Source organism: Quercus robur, chromosome 10, assembly GCF_932294415.1.
Source record: "Quercus robur chromosome 10, dhQueRobu3.1, whole genome shotgun sequence".
Taxonomy (NCBI): domain Eukaryota; kingdom Viridiplantae; phylum Streptophyta; class Magnoliopsida; order Fagales; family Fagaceae; genus Quercus; species Quercus robur.
Window position 1 is genome coordinate 53,770,173 of NC_065543.1, and position 16,243 is coordinate 53,786,415.

Here is a 16,243-nt window from a genome sequence, read left to right on the forward strand (position 1 = left end):
TTCACAATCAAGCTGAGGTGAACTGAGTTTATCAAAGAGGGTTGGTCCTCGGCACCGTCTGAGGAGCCTTTTCTAGCGCCTCTTGTTTGATAGGGGTTTCAGCCCCCATTTCTGTCTCCCTCCACCCCTTTTTTATAGTAGTTTCTTTCCTCCTGAATTGGGCTCCCAGGACAGATACTTGTCTCATCAACCCTTCCCTCCAACTGCTGGGAGTGGTTGTAAAGGTAGAAAAACATGGCTATATTAGGTTCAAGGCACTGAATGCAATAATGGCTGCCTTTTTCTAAAACATTTCCCTTTTTTCTGTTATTCTTTTCTGTTTTAGTACTTTTCCTATTCCGTGGAATGACCCGGAGTGTCACTACCAGTAACAGGTTGCTCCCCCTGTCCTCGGCTACATCCATGGCCGAGAAGGGTCCTTTCCATGGCCGAGGAGGGGTTTTTCCTTGGATTGAGCCCTTGGCCCAACGTAGACATTGACATGGGCTTCCCGGTCTTGTACCCCCCCCCCCCACATATATATATATATATATATATATAAAATAATTGTTATTATTGGTTATATCATTTGTTTTTATTGATAAGATATATCATTTTTTTATAACAAAGATATGTCATTTTTGAAGACTCTTAAAAGTCTTACAAATTATATAATAGTTCAAAAAAAATTAAGTTTATACCAAACTATTGTTATAAATAAACCCGAAATGGTACTTGATTGGTACTCAAACACATTATTCCCTTAACCAAATTGAAACTGTCACTGTACGAAATTGACTCATTTTTTGTTTTTAAACAATTCTCTCTTAGTCGAGAGATCTCTACCCTCTCTCAACTCTCATTCATTCTCCTAATTGTATAATATAGATTTTACTATATAAGTTTTATAAATTGATGTGTCATAATTAAAAAAAAATTAATATAAATACTAATTTATTATTTGTTGAAATGACACTAATTACATTAATTACCATATCAATTTGTAAACTTTTTGTTAAAAATTTTCTAGTAATTTTAGCATTTTTCTAATTGCATATTAGCGCATTGATAGTTTGTTAGTGCCAAATGGATAGTAACTTGCATTTTCATTATATATATATATATATATATATAAATTATCATATTCGCGCCCCCCCCCCCCCCCAAATCAAAATCTTGGTTCTGTCCTTGTGCTTATGTACAATTATTTTTAGATATAATTGCAATAAAAAAAAAATAAAAGAAGCTATATCAGACTTATTTTACATTATTTATTTTGCTTAAAAAATTGAACTAGACCAAAATACAATTGTATAAGCAATTGTGTAAAAAAATGTGGGTATAACAATCTCTAACTCTCAAGGTTTGTGGCTAGGGTTTTCTCTCTGAAGCACTCCTCAACATCTATGGGTAATATGGGTATATATAGTATGGGTACAGAAAGTATGTATCAGATAGGACAATCTGGAAAAACAGAATGTTTCGCGAGTGTCTCGTGGGAAGGCCTTACCCGCGAGCTACTCGCGAAATACAGCTGTCTCTATCCTGTCCTGACTCTTCGCATTCCAGTTATGTGCAAGGCACATGCATCATTTTACGGGATGCTTAGTCGTGAGCTACCTGTGAAAACTCTTCAGTCTTCAATTTGCTTGAGTCTTCACTTTCTCTCTCTCTCTCTTACAATCACAACCCTTACAATTAAATCTCACATTAAATACAAGGTACAAAAGATTGAACATAATTACAATCAAATTTAGCACGGAATTAAAGCCAATAAAACATATAGTTGTAAATTACAACTTTACAATCACCACCACCACCAAATCACAACAACCCATAAATCACCAACCACCACCACCAACACAGCATTGCTGCACCACAAACACAAGAATATCAACAAAATTTCCACACCCACCAAACCACAACCAACCATCGAGATCTATACCCACCACTGAATCACTATCCACCACCGCCAATCAAACACTACCATCTCTCTCTCTTCCCTCTCTTCCTCTATCAAACCCACATAGCCAAACCCACCACCTATAGCTGTTGCACAACACCACAGAAACCACTGGAATGACCACCAGCTAAACCCACCACCTAAACCAACCCAACAACCATCGAAGCCCACCACCAAAGCCAACCCAACCACCATTGAATCCAACCCAGCCATAACCGACTCAATTGATTCAACCAATTCACTTACAACCAATTCAACTGATTCAACCCAACCCAGCAAGCACCAATTCAATCCACGGCCACCCATGGCTACCCACAACCCCACGAACCCACGACCACTAAACCCAAGACCCGTGGTAGCCCATAGCAATTTGAATCCCACCCACCCAAAGCCTTCACACCGATTTGTGCCACGCCAATCTGAAGCCCAAACACCAATATTGAGAAAGAGGAGAAGCTTTCACTGTGAGAGGAAGAGAGGAGAGAGTGTGGGAGAAAGAGAGGTGAAAAGAAAGAAAGTTTGAAAGTGAGAAGAAGAGAGAGAGTGTGTGAGATTAAAAAACTAATTTCTTCTTTACAATCCCATGAACAGTGAGGTTGCATATATGCAACCTCATTGTAGCTAGGATGTAAAAATTTTTGGGTTTACATACCCGAATAGAGCATGAATTTAAAGGTTTAGTTGCTAAAATAGCAATTGGAAGGTGTTTACACCACAATGCTAGTGCTCTTAGAGCATCCCCAGTAAGGTTGCTAAATTGACCAAAAAAAAAAAAAAAGTAACCAATTCTCCAAAATTGTGGCTACAACAAAGCAACTAAACTTAAAAAGATTTAACTTTGAGCTAGCAACCCACTATAGCTCAAAACTCAAAATAAAAAATAATATTTTAATGTAGAATGTTAAAAAAAAGGTATTTTATTGTATTAATGATTGTGGTTGTTGGTTATTGTGTTAAATATATTATTTTATTGTGTTATTTATATTATTTTAATGTGTTAAATGTTAATATAAAACTTTTGCTGTAGGATGTACTATAAAGTGAGTTGTTAAAATAGATAAAATAGAGTTTTGAGGTGCTAAAAATTAAATCTTTTAGATGACTTACTTTGAATGTTCTTAGCTTTGAAGATGGGGCATGACTTTATGACCCTTCAGATGGGTCATGCTATCAAATCATAGGATTTGATGTTGCATTTTGGAGAGCACATTTTTCATTAGGCCATAGCAGGACATCTTCAGAGTTCAGGTAGAACAAAATACCAATAGCCTTTTTCAACGAAAAAAAAAAAAAAAAACCAATAATCTTTCCTTTTATTATTTGTGAGGTATTATTAAATCTTAATTTTTTGGATGTCTTCATATGAATTGAGTCCGGCCATACTTTGGGCATAAGTGGTCCTTTACATCAAATGCTCCAATAAATGTAAGCGTGATGGGAAGGTGTAGCTTATTCATTGCTCCAAATCTAAACTTACTATTTAATAATAAATCTTTTTTTGTGGGGGGGGGGGGGGTATATTACCATTCAATAATCTAAACCATAACCATGTAGCATAACCATATTATAAATAATGATTCCTAAGGATAATAAGATCAAAATCATTAACATGTTAAAATTAGTTTTTGAGTTTCACTTCATCTTATTTAATAAGATAATAATATCTCATGCAATGAACATATACAATGTTCATATAATAGACATAGAGAATTCTATATGCAAATGTGATTTCCTTCAAACCTGTGTGTAGGAATCTCCTCTAATTCATTATGTGGCAATTTATTATTATTATTATTATTTTAAGAATGTAAACCTTGAATACATATTATTATTATTATTATTTTTTTTTTTTGAGATAGAAAGTTTCAACCTATGACATCCATTTCTGATGATAACTTTTTATCATCAAATCAAGACACCAATCAGTTTTTGGTATAGATAGGAATTGAACCCCAGATCTCTTATATAACTATCAGAGACTTTACCAGTTTAATTAGATGGGTTATGTATGACATTCTTCTCTATAAGATTAAAAAAAAAAAAAAAAAACATATGACTATATGACATATAAATTGTAGGGGTATTGGGCCCAGGAGCATATTTTTTATATATATATATTGGGCCTAAGGCCCAAGCCAAGGATGAGAGGTCATCCGAGGAGGAGTAAACATTGTCAAGGATGCCTGTATTAGTAAATGAAGAAGTTAGTTTTGATCATAATGGCCCAGGAGGTTGGGCCGAGGATGAATGCCTCCTCGGCTAACCAAAGCCGAGGTTCGTAGAGGTGGTTTGCCGTCCAGGGGAATGTTCCAAGAAGTTTTGTTGATATCGGTAAGCGCTGCAGAAACAAAAGACAGATGGGAGTCCTAAAATATCTAAGGAGAAAGCTGTTACTACGCATTAAATGCTCTGTAGCTAACTCTCTGACCGCATTAATGTGGAGATAATATCTAAACAGTGGTTTTCAGCCTTACAGCTACTACGTAAAGACTTTAGGAAAGTGCTGATGGGATAAGAATCAAACACCAACCATCTAGTCTGCATGTGGAGGGTAAAGATGAAAGGGGAAGAGAGTATAAAAGGAGAAAGAAGCAATGAGACAAGGGGATCGAGAAATTAAAGAGAAAAAGACTGTAACAATCAAGAATTGCATTTATAACCAAACTTGAGAGAAATATATAAGAACTAATCTCCTTTGATTGTGCTGAGAACAATTTTCTTTAGTGTAAACTTATCCATCTTCATTATCTTGTCATCTGAATCCACTTTAGTGTTTGTTTGGTTCATTAAAACCCAATTTTCCAATCCACTCTCTACAAATTCATTGTTTTGAACTTTTTGGGCCTAAGTCCATCCACCTTTTGGGTTAGGGACTTAAATTTGGTCTTTACATAAATAATAAGAATTAAAATAAGGATCATGTTAATGGATATCCTTAAGAAAATTTTCATTAGGAAACTTTTTATATCATTTTTATGAAAAATTGAAAAAACTATCAAAAAATTAATTGTTTTTTCTTTTTCTTTTTCCATAAAAACTATCCTAAAATGGTTCAATTAACATTTCCTTTAAAACCTTTTAAAAAAAATTTCCCTTAAAATAATAAATTAAGCATTAAATGTAGCATTTTTGTTAAAATTTAGGAGAACCATTAATGATATTTCACATAAATTTTTTATTTCTAATAAAAAAAAAAAGGGTTTTGCTAACGAGTGCCCTTAGGGCACTCATTAATAATCCATTTTAGGAAAGTTTTGATACCACTTTTATGGGAAATGAAAAAAACTGTCAAAATATTAATTACTTTTTTTTTTCATTTCCCATAAAAACTTCCTTTATATGGATTATTAACCGATGTCCTAAGAACACTCGTTAGCATTTTCCAAACATATGAAGAGCTTCTCGAAAAACAGTGGTAGGAGATTTTCAAAGTCCAAGGGAACATGGGCTCTGCCCCCATGCTGGCACAAGTATGAACAAGACATGTATATTTTTTTATGGACATTACAAATTGGGCTAAGAAAAACCCGGTCAATTTTTAAGGTCAAAGAAAAAGCTCAATGTAAGCACTAAGCTGTATTATATGTATATGAATACGTGATGGTGCATCGATCTACGTCAATTTGGGTCACTCAGAAAAGCCTAAAAAGTGTGATAAATTTGGTAAGAATGAAAGCTCCACAACTTGCATGATTGATATAAACGGAATAATTTTATTACCATACATTTTCACACATATTTTAACGTAACTATCTTCATTGACAGACTGCATGTAAGTATTGGAAAAAAAAATAGTTGGTCTACGTAATAGTGATTAACAGTCAATCACAGTTTACCGCATAAAACAGAAATTTATGGTAAAGTGTGTGTATAAAAGTGTGTAGTACGCCGATACTAAACTATTCATAAATAATTATAACTCTGTGTTGAGACCGACCTTGAAGAAATTAGGATGCAAACGTGAGTCAGTCAATAGACTCAATATACTCAAAAGTGTGTTGTAAATTATGATCATATATTATAAAATAAAATAATGCAAATGTTATTGTCAGTCTCGAACTATATCAAATCTTGGCCGTTAATTATGACCATCTAACATGCATGTTAACTACACCAGGTCTCACCTTTTCTCTTCAGCCTCCTTAAATCAAAGACTTTCTCATATTTAGGTCACCATGACGATATAGGATGACACATTAAAATGATCCCCATTTGACACAAATTTATACTACCTCAAAAAATAATTACAAAAATTCACAAAAAATATATTTATGTGGCCATCAGAAATGGCTATCAAAATCTATCGTATTCGTATCTATAAATAAATAAATCAAGTTTGGTTTCACAATAAGAGAAAAAGAGAAGAGGGTTTAACTAAAACATTTATTTTTGTTGACATATTTTGTAAACTAACGTATGTAGATTTGAACAAATGCTAAAGTGATGCAATATATATTATTTATTATAGAATAGAATTGGAACAAGTAACACAAAAGATATTGAGAAGATCAAGTGAGGAATATGAACTTTAAAGAATGATATCTGTTATAAAAGTAATACTTTTAGTATGGAAAATAGCTCCACTTAAGTACTGCAAAGTTTCCAACAATAACAGCACCACTTTTGAATAATAGTACCAAACTACTAAAGTTTTCACACACATTTTGTTACACAACTGTCTTTGAATTTTTGAAAAATTGCAGAAGATTACGTAGAAATAATTCAACCCAAGTAATTTCATGAATGAAATGTATGAGAATGAGTTTAAATGTTTTTCAAAAACATGAGTTTTCAACCTAGAACTTCAAAACAAGGTTTTTAATCATCAAAATCACAATTTTTGCCAACCCTTAAACATATTTTGCATCAAACACCATAAAAAAATAATCTTGGATGGCCACACTAGTTTACACACAATCTCATGTACAAAGCTTAGCAAAGAATTACTTGTGATGTGTGTGCAACTAGTAAAAGCATGAGATACATATAAGGTGATATATAGATAGTAATCAATCAAAAGTTCTACATTGTTCATCACACAAGTTTGAAAGTGACTATCACCTAAAGAGTTATATCATATAACTCCCACATCTCCTAGAAAACAAGCTTGCAATCATTTTTTTTTTTTTTTTGCCTTATACATTTTATGCAGATTTATCCTTTTTTTATTCCCCCTTTTTTTTTAAGGCTACACCTTATTTTCTTTTTGCGCATGTGCAACACTTTCTCGAGCACAAAATTTTATGATATGCACTAAGTGTTCACAATTGGCTAGTAAACAGTGGTGAGATAGTTATTTATGTTTTTCTCTTAGGATTTTTAAGTCCTTACAATAAAAAGCATGTGACTTAAAATCAAGATCATGTGATCAAAAACTATAAACAACTCACACACAACATGCACTACATAGCTCAAACTAGCAAAGTGTAGAAAAATAAGCTCATCTAAGCTTACCAAGGTATGTTATGCAAAGATAATAGGCCAACCTCAATTACATATTCATGATGTGTAATACAAAAGAAATAAAAATCTTTTTGGTTTCAAAAAAAATTTTTATGACCAAAACTAAAATGCACACATTATGCTAAATAAATAAAATGCAAAAGCAATGCATGACAATGCTCAACTATGCTATAGGGGGTACACAAACAAGAAATATCAATTTCTTAATTAACCTATGAGTACATGTACAAATTAGTACATACTCATACAAAATCATATTTATCTCAAAATAACCATGCACTTAGTTGAGCAATACATACTATTCAAGTTTCTCCACAATGTCAAGCATATTCTAAATCAAGAAAGAGATATCATAATTCATGTAATCTTCAAGAAAAATAAAACTAGACACAAAATAAAATATTTTTGTCTTTTTGAAAATTTTCAATGTTTTTGGATTTTTTTTAAAATAAAAAACAACCTAAAAAAAAAAACAAAAAATAGAAACAAAACATGTCCACAAATAATTGAAAGAATTGAATCAAAGATAAGTAAACAACACTCACTTTAGCAAGTCTTTCTCACCCATATAACACGAGTCTTCAGCTTTGTAGGTGAAAATCCATGAGAAGCAAAGTGTATTTGAGGGATTACACCAATCTTTTGAGAAAGACTAAAATCCTACAAATTCCTTTCAAAAGCCTTAAAAAGATCAACTGAAACAATAGTATCTTTTTTATTCAAATCATCACAATCAAAAACAGTAAGACACTTAAAATTATCAATGATAACAGGAATCAAGGATCAACTCCAGGTATAATAACCTAAATCAAGAACTAACCCACTCTGATACCACTTGTTAGGTTTTAGAGCCCTGTAAACTAGATTGTTTAACCTAATTAATTAACTAAGTGAATACTTAGGTTTATTATTCAGATCTAGGTCAAAACAATAGAGTCATATCATGTAAAGCAGTGAAAAAGTAAATAACACAACGATATGATGACTCAGAAAAACCAAATCGGTAAAAAATCTGGAAATGATTTAACCTATCTATCCTCAAGGTAAAAAACAAATCCACTAGAAAAAATTGAAGTTTACAATAAGACTTAGACCACTAACATCCTATTACCATTACATGAAGAACTTACTACCACGACCCCATGATAGTTCCAAGCCTACGAACTACTTCTTTCCTTGGCCTTTGCAACACAAGCACTCACACTTATGATAAAAAACACAAACTCTCTTGTTTGTGACTCCAAGACTACACTTGGAGGTTTAGATCATCAGCACCTTTGATGACTAGAGAAGGCAGCAATTTCTACAATATCGGATCTTGAGATTCTTCTAAGAATAACACCAGTAGAAGACTTTAAAGAGTTTTTGGGTACAAAACCCTAGATCTACAAAAGAGGCACAATCTTCTCTCTCTAAAAGTCTTATAAAAACGTGCTTAGAGTTTCTTTTATATACTAGAAGAAGTAGATCTGAAACCCTAGTCATTAATGGGCTTGAACTGCTGTTTGGGTCGACTTAAAATTCTGCAGACCCATATTTTGATCGGTCGAGCTTGTTCTTCGATCGATCGAACCAAGCAAATTTCGAATTCTCTTTTTTACAACTTGCTTGTTCTTGGATCTTGACTTATATCACCTTGAACATTGTCTAATAATACCTATAGACTCTAAGATCTATATCTAAACAAGTTTGTGTTCACAGTTTGCCAATTGTTCTAAACTTTTAGAACCTAACAAATTTGACCTCCGTAGATTAACCCTTGTAGTGCTAAAAGTTTTCTTTCTTAGCACATAATTGGGACACGACATCCTTACTACATGATTCTCTCTTTCTTGAATCAACCACCTACAACTATAACATGATTTATTACCGAAACAGCACACAGCTGTTTTCACTCCACCGAAAAAAAAAAAAAAAAAATTTCTGGTTTAATCAAAATCCATTTTAAGGCAAATTGGATAGCTGGGCGGCTCAGCCAAGTGAGGTTGAGAACATGGGAGAATCAATTGGAGACTGCAAAATGAGTAGAGAAAAGAAAGCATATATAATATATATAACTAGTACTTGTACAAATTTCTTGATATGTATTCTTTTGGTTCATTTCGTATAGAATTCCCTCTACCCACACAGATAAGTTGGATAATATATATTATACAAATGCTAAAAAAGAAAGCTAGATCAGCATGATCTTGTAATAAATGGTCATAGTTGATTCATCTTAATCATCGAATTTGATGGACTAAGAAGACTATAGGCATCATGATCCTTGTTAATGCTAACAATGTTGCATCTACGAGCTGGACTCGGCAGAATTAAGGAATAACCTTTAGCAAAGCCGCAACCAGGACTAAAATCCTCGCTGCTGTCCATCTCTGCCAACACTTTGTAGAACAAATCAACATCACAAGGGAGCACAAGAGGGCCTTCACAATTGTACCCATATTCCAATTCAGCATCCTCTAGCAGCATCGCGAACAAAGGATGGTTAACAAGCTTGGTCTTGATCACAAATCGTTGTTTTTGAGGTCCAACATAGACTGTGAAACAGCCTTCCGGAGCTACTTGACGATTCTTTTTGCGCTTTGTCAATGAACTGAAAGTGGTAGATGAAGATGAACAACATTTTTTGTTGCCAGCTACTAGTGATAGACATCGTTTCCATGCCTTGAAAATCAAGGTGTTCCTGCACTTAACTTTTACAATTTCCATTTCTAGTTTTACTATTGAAGAATGACAAGAAAATATGGAATATGGAAGGAAAAGTGATTAATCTAGCTTGCTATATATATGCCAAATGGCAAGCTAAACTTAATTCTTGACCTATTTGTATAGCTCAAAATCCATATTGAATACTTACACGTATTTGATAATCTAAGTAAGAGAGATATATAGAGAGGTTTTGTAATGGAAAAATACTTTCAATTGAATATGTGAATCCAAAACAAGAAGAAAAAGGTTTTGAAATGAGAGTCTGCATTAGTACATGTCATATATAGAGGCCCATACTCCATTTGCAGACTAATAATTTGGTATTTTGTCAAACCAATTGAACGCAGCAAGATTTTGAAAGGCCACTAGCAATCTTCAACGCTCATATGGTGGAAAAGAATATTATAATCTGAATATATGCATATGCTCCACAAATAAATTGTTGAAATAAAAGAACATCGTAGAGTAAGATACTTGCAGATAATGGTCAAAGCAATGAGTAGAAGACTGGGAGGTTACAAAGTAAGCCTTTATTGGAAATGGCATGGATGCCACATTATAAGTGGGAGTAGGTTTAATGAACTTCCTGGAATTTTACTATTTCTGATATTTTAACTAAAACAGGTTTAAAGAAAGTGATTATTAAACCATAATAAAACTTGTCATGTGCAAAAATGTTAACAAAATATGGTTTTTTTTGGGTCTCTATTGCTTTTTTGTCTAATTAAGTATGCAGTTTGATGATTATGGCAGTTACTAATATTCTTATTCAATCGATTTCTGGTGTAAATGTGGATTGAATTTAAGATCTCTTATTCAATAATTAGAAACTTTACTAGTTGAGTTAACTGAAACCTACTATTTTTATCTAAATATGAATGTTAATTAACAATTATAGTAGTTATTGATAGGTAATTAAGGTATTTGTTAATAATATTTTGTTTTAATTGTAACAAGATTCTAATGGACATAAATATAGAATAAATTAAAAACAAACTAATAATATGTGTGTAAAATAATGACATATGAAATTGTGAGACTTCAAAAATTTATATGATAAAATATTAAGAAGGTAACTATAAATGTCAAACGGGAAAGTTTAATTAAAAAATATATGTTTTTATTTTATTTTTGACTAATTAAATATGAAATTTGATAATCATTGATAAGCATATATTATAATTGTATATTGTGAGATATCCAATACTTTTTTTTTTTTTTAAACCAAAATCTTGTTTTTAGATTCCTAGAAGTTCATTAAACCTACTCCCACTTATAATGTGGCATCCACGCCATTACCAATATAAAAATTCCTAGAAGTTCATTAAAACATTAAAAGATTCCTAGAAGTTCCTGGATTCCTAGATAAATGGACTGAAACCAAATATATATATATATTTGGGGAGATCTTTTATCTATAAAGGTCAATAAAAAATCAAAATTCTTTATATATATATATATATATGTATGTATGTATATAGATTCTAGATAATGAGATTTTGAGGTGTATTGAAAACATTATATTTAATGTGATAATTGCCTCAATTAAAAAAGTTTGTTTTTACCAAGAGTTTTATAGCTCAATCAATACCTCCTGGTATTTCCAACAGAGATTTTGAGGTGTATTGAAAACATTATATTTAATGTGATAATTGCCTCACTTAAAAACGTTTGTTTTTACCAAGAGTCTTATAACTCAATCGGTACCTCATGGTATTTCAAACAGAGACATCTAGGGCCCATTTAGTATATGTGGTTAAATATATGTTTTCAGTTTTTAAACAACATTACATGTATTTCTATACACTTTTTCACTCACATGTTTTTCCAAAAAATACAAACAACGTTATTACCAAATAGCCCACTAGAATTTAAATCTTCCCACCCCAAACTATATATATAAATGGGTTGGGTTTAAATTACACCTGGTGTAACTCTAAGCAATATTACATCACTCAATATTTTTTGATTGGATGTGAATATTGACAAATCCACCATTAGATTACATTAGTTTCGTATATTCTTCATGTTTGCAAAATTTCAAGGTGATTTAAGATTAATAGCCATGTTATCAATCAATTGTTAAAATTCAAATTTTTGTAGTTTAAAATAATGCATAAAAGATGAGTTTATAGATCAAATAGTAAATAGCATCCGATTGATATGAAAATTGACATGCAAGTTAAGAACATATAAAACATGTAATTCAACGGTTGGATTTTCAAAATTTTAATTTAATAACAAGTTATTGGGTGATGTAATATTGCTTAGAGTTACACCAAGTGTAACTTGAATCCATTCTTATATATATATATGAGTTCAAAGCTATTCCTCTTCAAGATACAACAAATTCACCAAACTACAAAGAATAATTCCAATATCTATTAAAGATAATTTCTTATGAAATTGTATATATTTTTTATATTATAATTAACACCCTTAATTTATTGGCAAGGAAGAGTTATGACTTTTTTTTTGAATTGACACATTCTTTGAGTATTATGACCTTTTTAGAATAATTCATAACCTTTTAGAAAATTAAAAATAGCTTTTTATGATCTACAAGTTTTGATCTAGTGCATTTCATCCTATTTTAATAATAAATAAATAAAATTATCATCCAATCTACACATGTCATGTGCCATGTGTGTGTCACTCATTGTTGCGTGTTCTAGAACCACATATCTATAGATTCTCTCAATTACTTTATTCATTAGTAATTATATTACTTTATATACACACTAAAGACTTTATAAACTTTTGAAGTCCAACACAAGCCTTAAAATACAAGCCCACTCATTTCTTCCATATCACATTCTATATTACATATTTTTTTTAAACAAACAATGCTTCCAATTCTTTTAATTCTTTAAATGAGAAAAATTTTTAACTAAAATATTTATTTATATATTTTTGAAAATATACTTTAAAATTATATATGAAAAAACAGAATATTAGAAGAAAAAGTTGAATATCCCTAGCTCTCCTACTTTATGTTTTATATATATATATATATATATATATATAGATATTGTAAGGGCGGAGTTTGGGGCCTGGGCCCAGCAAGCAGGCGATTCTGGCCCAAAAGACCCTCAACAATGAATTTGTAGAGAGTGGGTCGTAGAACTAGGTCTTGACAGAGTAAACGTAATTATTAGTAAGCCATGCAATCATTTGAACGTGAGGACGTTTCATTAAGTTTCCTAGGATAACAATCCATGGGACTATATCTTATGCTTTGTTTACAGAACTTCTCTCTCTCTCTTTTCCTTGCTTTTTTCTCTCCAGTTTCCGATCCCCTTGTCATGGGGATTGTCTTCTCTTATATAGCACCCTTCAATTGGTTATGGCCCTAAACTTGTTAACCATCTGGGTCTCTACTTGAGTGTCTGTCTCATAGGACACCTCCCCCCCCTTTTCTGTGAGTTGCACTGGCCAAGATAATACTATTCTCTTGTCTTTTCTACATTAATGCGGCTGGAAAAGTAGCTTCCTTGCATTTAATGCGGCAGTTGTGGTTGCCCCCTGAGCGTCTAGCATTTCCCCTTGATTTGGGACGATTTCCCACCATGTGAAGGGTGTGCGTTAGACTCCCATTTGGTGCGTCCGAGGAGACACTCCTCCTCGGACGCCTCTTAAACAAGCCCGGTCCGGCCCAACAGGGCTGGGCTGGAAGTCCTCTGGCCATGTCTTCACTTCCTGTTATGGCTAGGCTCCGCATGGGTACCAAGGCCCACTGTTGACTGATGAATTTTACCCCCACAGATATAATTGTACTTCTAATTAATTTGGTATTATTATTGTTCTTATTTGTCTAAAAAAAACTAAGGTTTTAGAAAGTTATTGATAAACAATTTTTTTTTTTTTTGAGAATCAGTTATTGGTAAACTTGAGTAAAAGTAAAGGATAAATAATAAGTTATGCCTTCAAAAAAAATTTATTATAACATCCAGCCCCAGGCTATAATTGAAAGAGCTTCATAACCTTCATCACTCAGAAGAATACTGAAAGTCTGAAACTATAAATGGCTTTAAGTTTTGAAATTTTTTTTATGATGGCTTAAACTCGACGTACTTGAACATTAAAGCCTTTCACTCTGCTGTATCTGCATGGGTTTAATTTACAGGTAATTTTCGTGCTGTTATTTTTAATAGGTATAGTCCTGCATGCATGTTTAGGCTGCAACAAGCTTTCAATTCTGATTTCTCTTCGCAATAGAAATGGTTTTAGACTTGGTTATCATAGTCTCTTGCAACTTGGTTATACCATAGTTGACCAAAACCTGGATGCAATAGATATGTTTTCAGACTTGGCTATCATAGTTGACCAAAACCTGGTTATCATTTTTTTCTAAACAACTTATTTACTTATAAAAAATAAAAATAAAAACAATTTTTTTCCCTAATAATAATTAAATATAATTTTGTAGTTTATTGTTCAATGTAATCACATTATCTAATGTTTAATAGAGGAATTTAAAGTAAATCTAATTAAGGAACTGTATAAATTTTGCCAGTTTCTAATTTCTTTCTCAAATTTATATATATTGCTACCCATGTCTGAAAACAGAATTAACCTAACAAAAGCAAAACTAAAGAAACAAGAAAACATAAACACAAATAAGTGTACATGCACATGAAGTAATCAACCTCAATCTACATCTTTCCAATTTTTTTATTTTTTATTTTATTTTTTATAGAGTTTTAATCTATGGTGTCCATGTCTAATGATTATGTTGTGCTTTTATTATCAAATCAAAACACTAATCAGTTTTTAGTATAGACAATGTCTGAGAATTGTACTCTAAATTTCTTATTCAATCATCATAAATTTTATAAATTGAGTTAACTAAAACTCACCAAAAACATTAATACCAGCAAAAACAAATATATACGTTAAATACTTAAATGTGATGGCATTACCATATACCGGGAAGATATAAGCCATAGGGTTATTTTTATTAAGAGGCTATCAATTTCCCTTCTTCCAATATTCCTTCAGTCATATATTTATATTTCTTTTTCTTGACCATAAAGGAGGAGCTGAATATCATTAAACTAAACAATAATAAGTTTAAAGGACAGGTTATATAGTTAATTCAATAAAATTTCAAACTGCAATGTTGGAACTTGGAACATTTAGTGCACATGTGAACAACTCTGGAGGCCTAATTTTTTTTATGGAAATACATCCACTTACAACGACACGCTAACTCCAAAACTGCTAATCAACTCTGGAGGCCTAATGTTTTTTAATCATCGTCAAATTTTATATTTGGTACAATCTGGACTAGCTATCAAATAAAAAATTGCGTAAAATTATCATTTTCCATTATGAGAAATTTTTACTTAAAACTGGTAGGTAGCCGCAGTTCAACTAATCTAAAACAGGAAATTCAATGTTCCTAGACAGAGGCTGAAGTAACTGACTGTGAAAAAAAATAAAAATTAAAGACCACGACTATTCAATTCTTGGTTGCTGAAGTAACTGATTGTGAAAAAAAATAAAAATTAAAGACCACGACTATTCAATTCTTGGTTGAATTGTATATTTAGAGTATATTTGTGAACAGCTTGTTTAGCAGAAATTGAAAACTTTTTGTTAAAAGTAATATAGATAAATTTAAAATAGTACAATGAGACTAGGGGCGGCGCTACCCCTTGTTCAGAGGGTCCAAATGAACCCCCTAACTTCAACAAAAAAAAAAAATAAATAAATAAATAAATAAATAAATTTTGATATATATTTAATTTTTTTTTTATTTTAATACATTAATTTTTTCTTAAAAATATTTTTACACACCCTGATATAAATCTTATACACCCTTATTACAAGTAATTCTAACTCTAAAGTAAGAATAAGTGTTTGTGAATTGTAAGTATCACCCTTTATTATAAATTTTTATTATATATGTATGAGTATGTCTAATATTGATTGTGTGCATTATTTTTTTTTTATAATGCTATTTGTGTGAATAATAATGTGTACGTGGATGTTTGTGTGTACAGTATAAATATAATATAACTTTGTATAATTTAATAATTAGGAAATAGAGAAGATTTTTTACATGAGTGTGTATAGTTATCATGTTATAATAACTTTTTGTCATAAAGTAAGAAAAATTCAAGA

The 16,243-nt window shown here is 31.7% G+C and overlaps 1 protein-coding gene across 1 annotated transcript; it reads right to left on the bottom strand.

Moving 5' to 3' along the window:
- Positions 1-9,430: 9,430 nt before the first annotated feature.
- LOC126703120 (auxin-responsive protein SAUR71-like) lies at positions 9,431-10,600 on the bottom strand. The gene has a single exon (XM_050402037.1). It carries the CDS (start codon positions 10,112-10,114, stop codon positions 9,608-9,610), a length of 507 nt encoding a protein of 168 aa, XP_050257994.1. The 5' UTR covers positions 10,115-10,600; the 3' UTR covers positions 9,431-9,607.
- Positions 10,601-16,243: the final 5,643 nt, after the last annotated feature.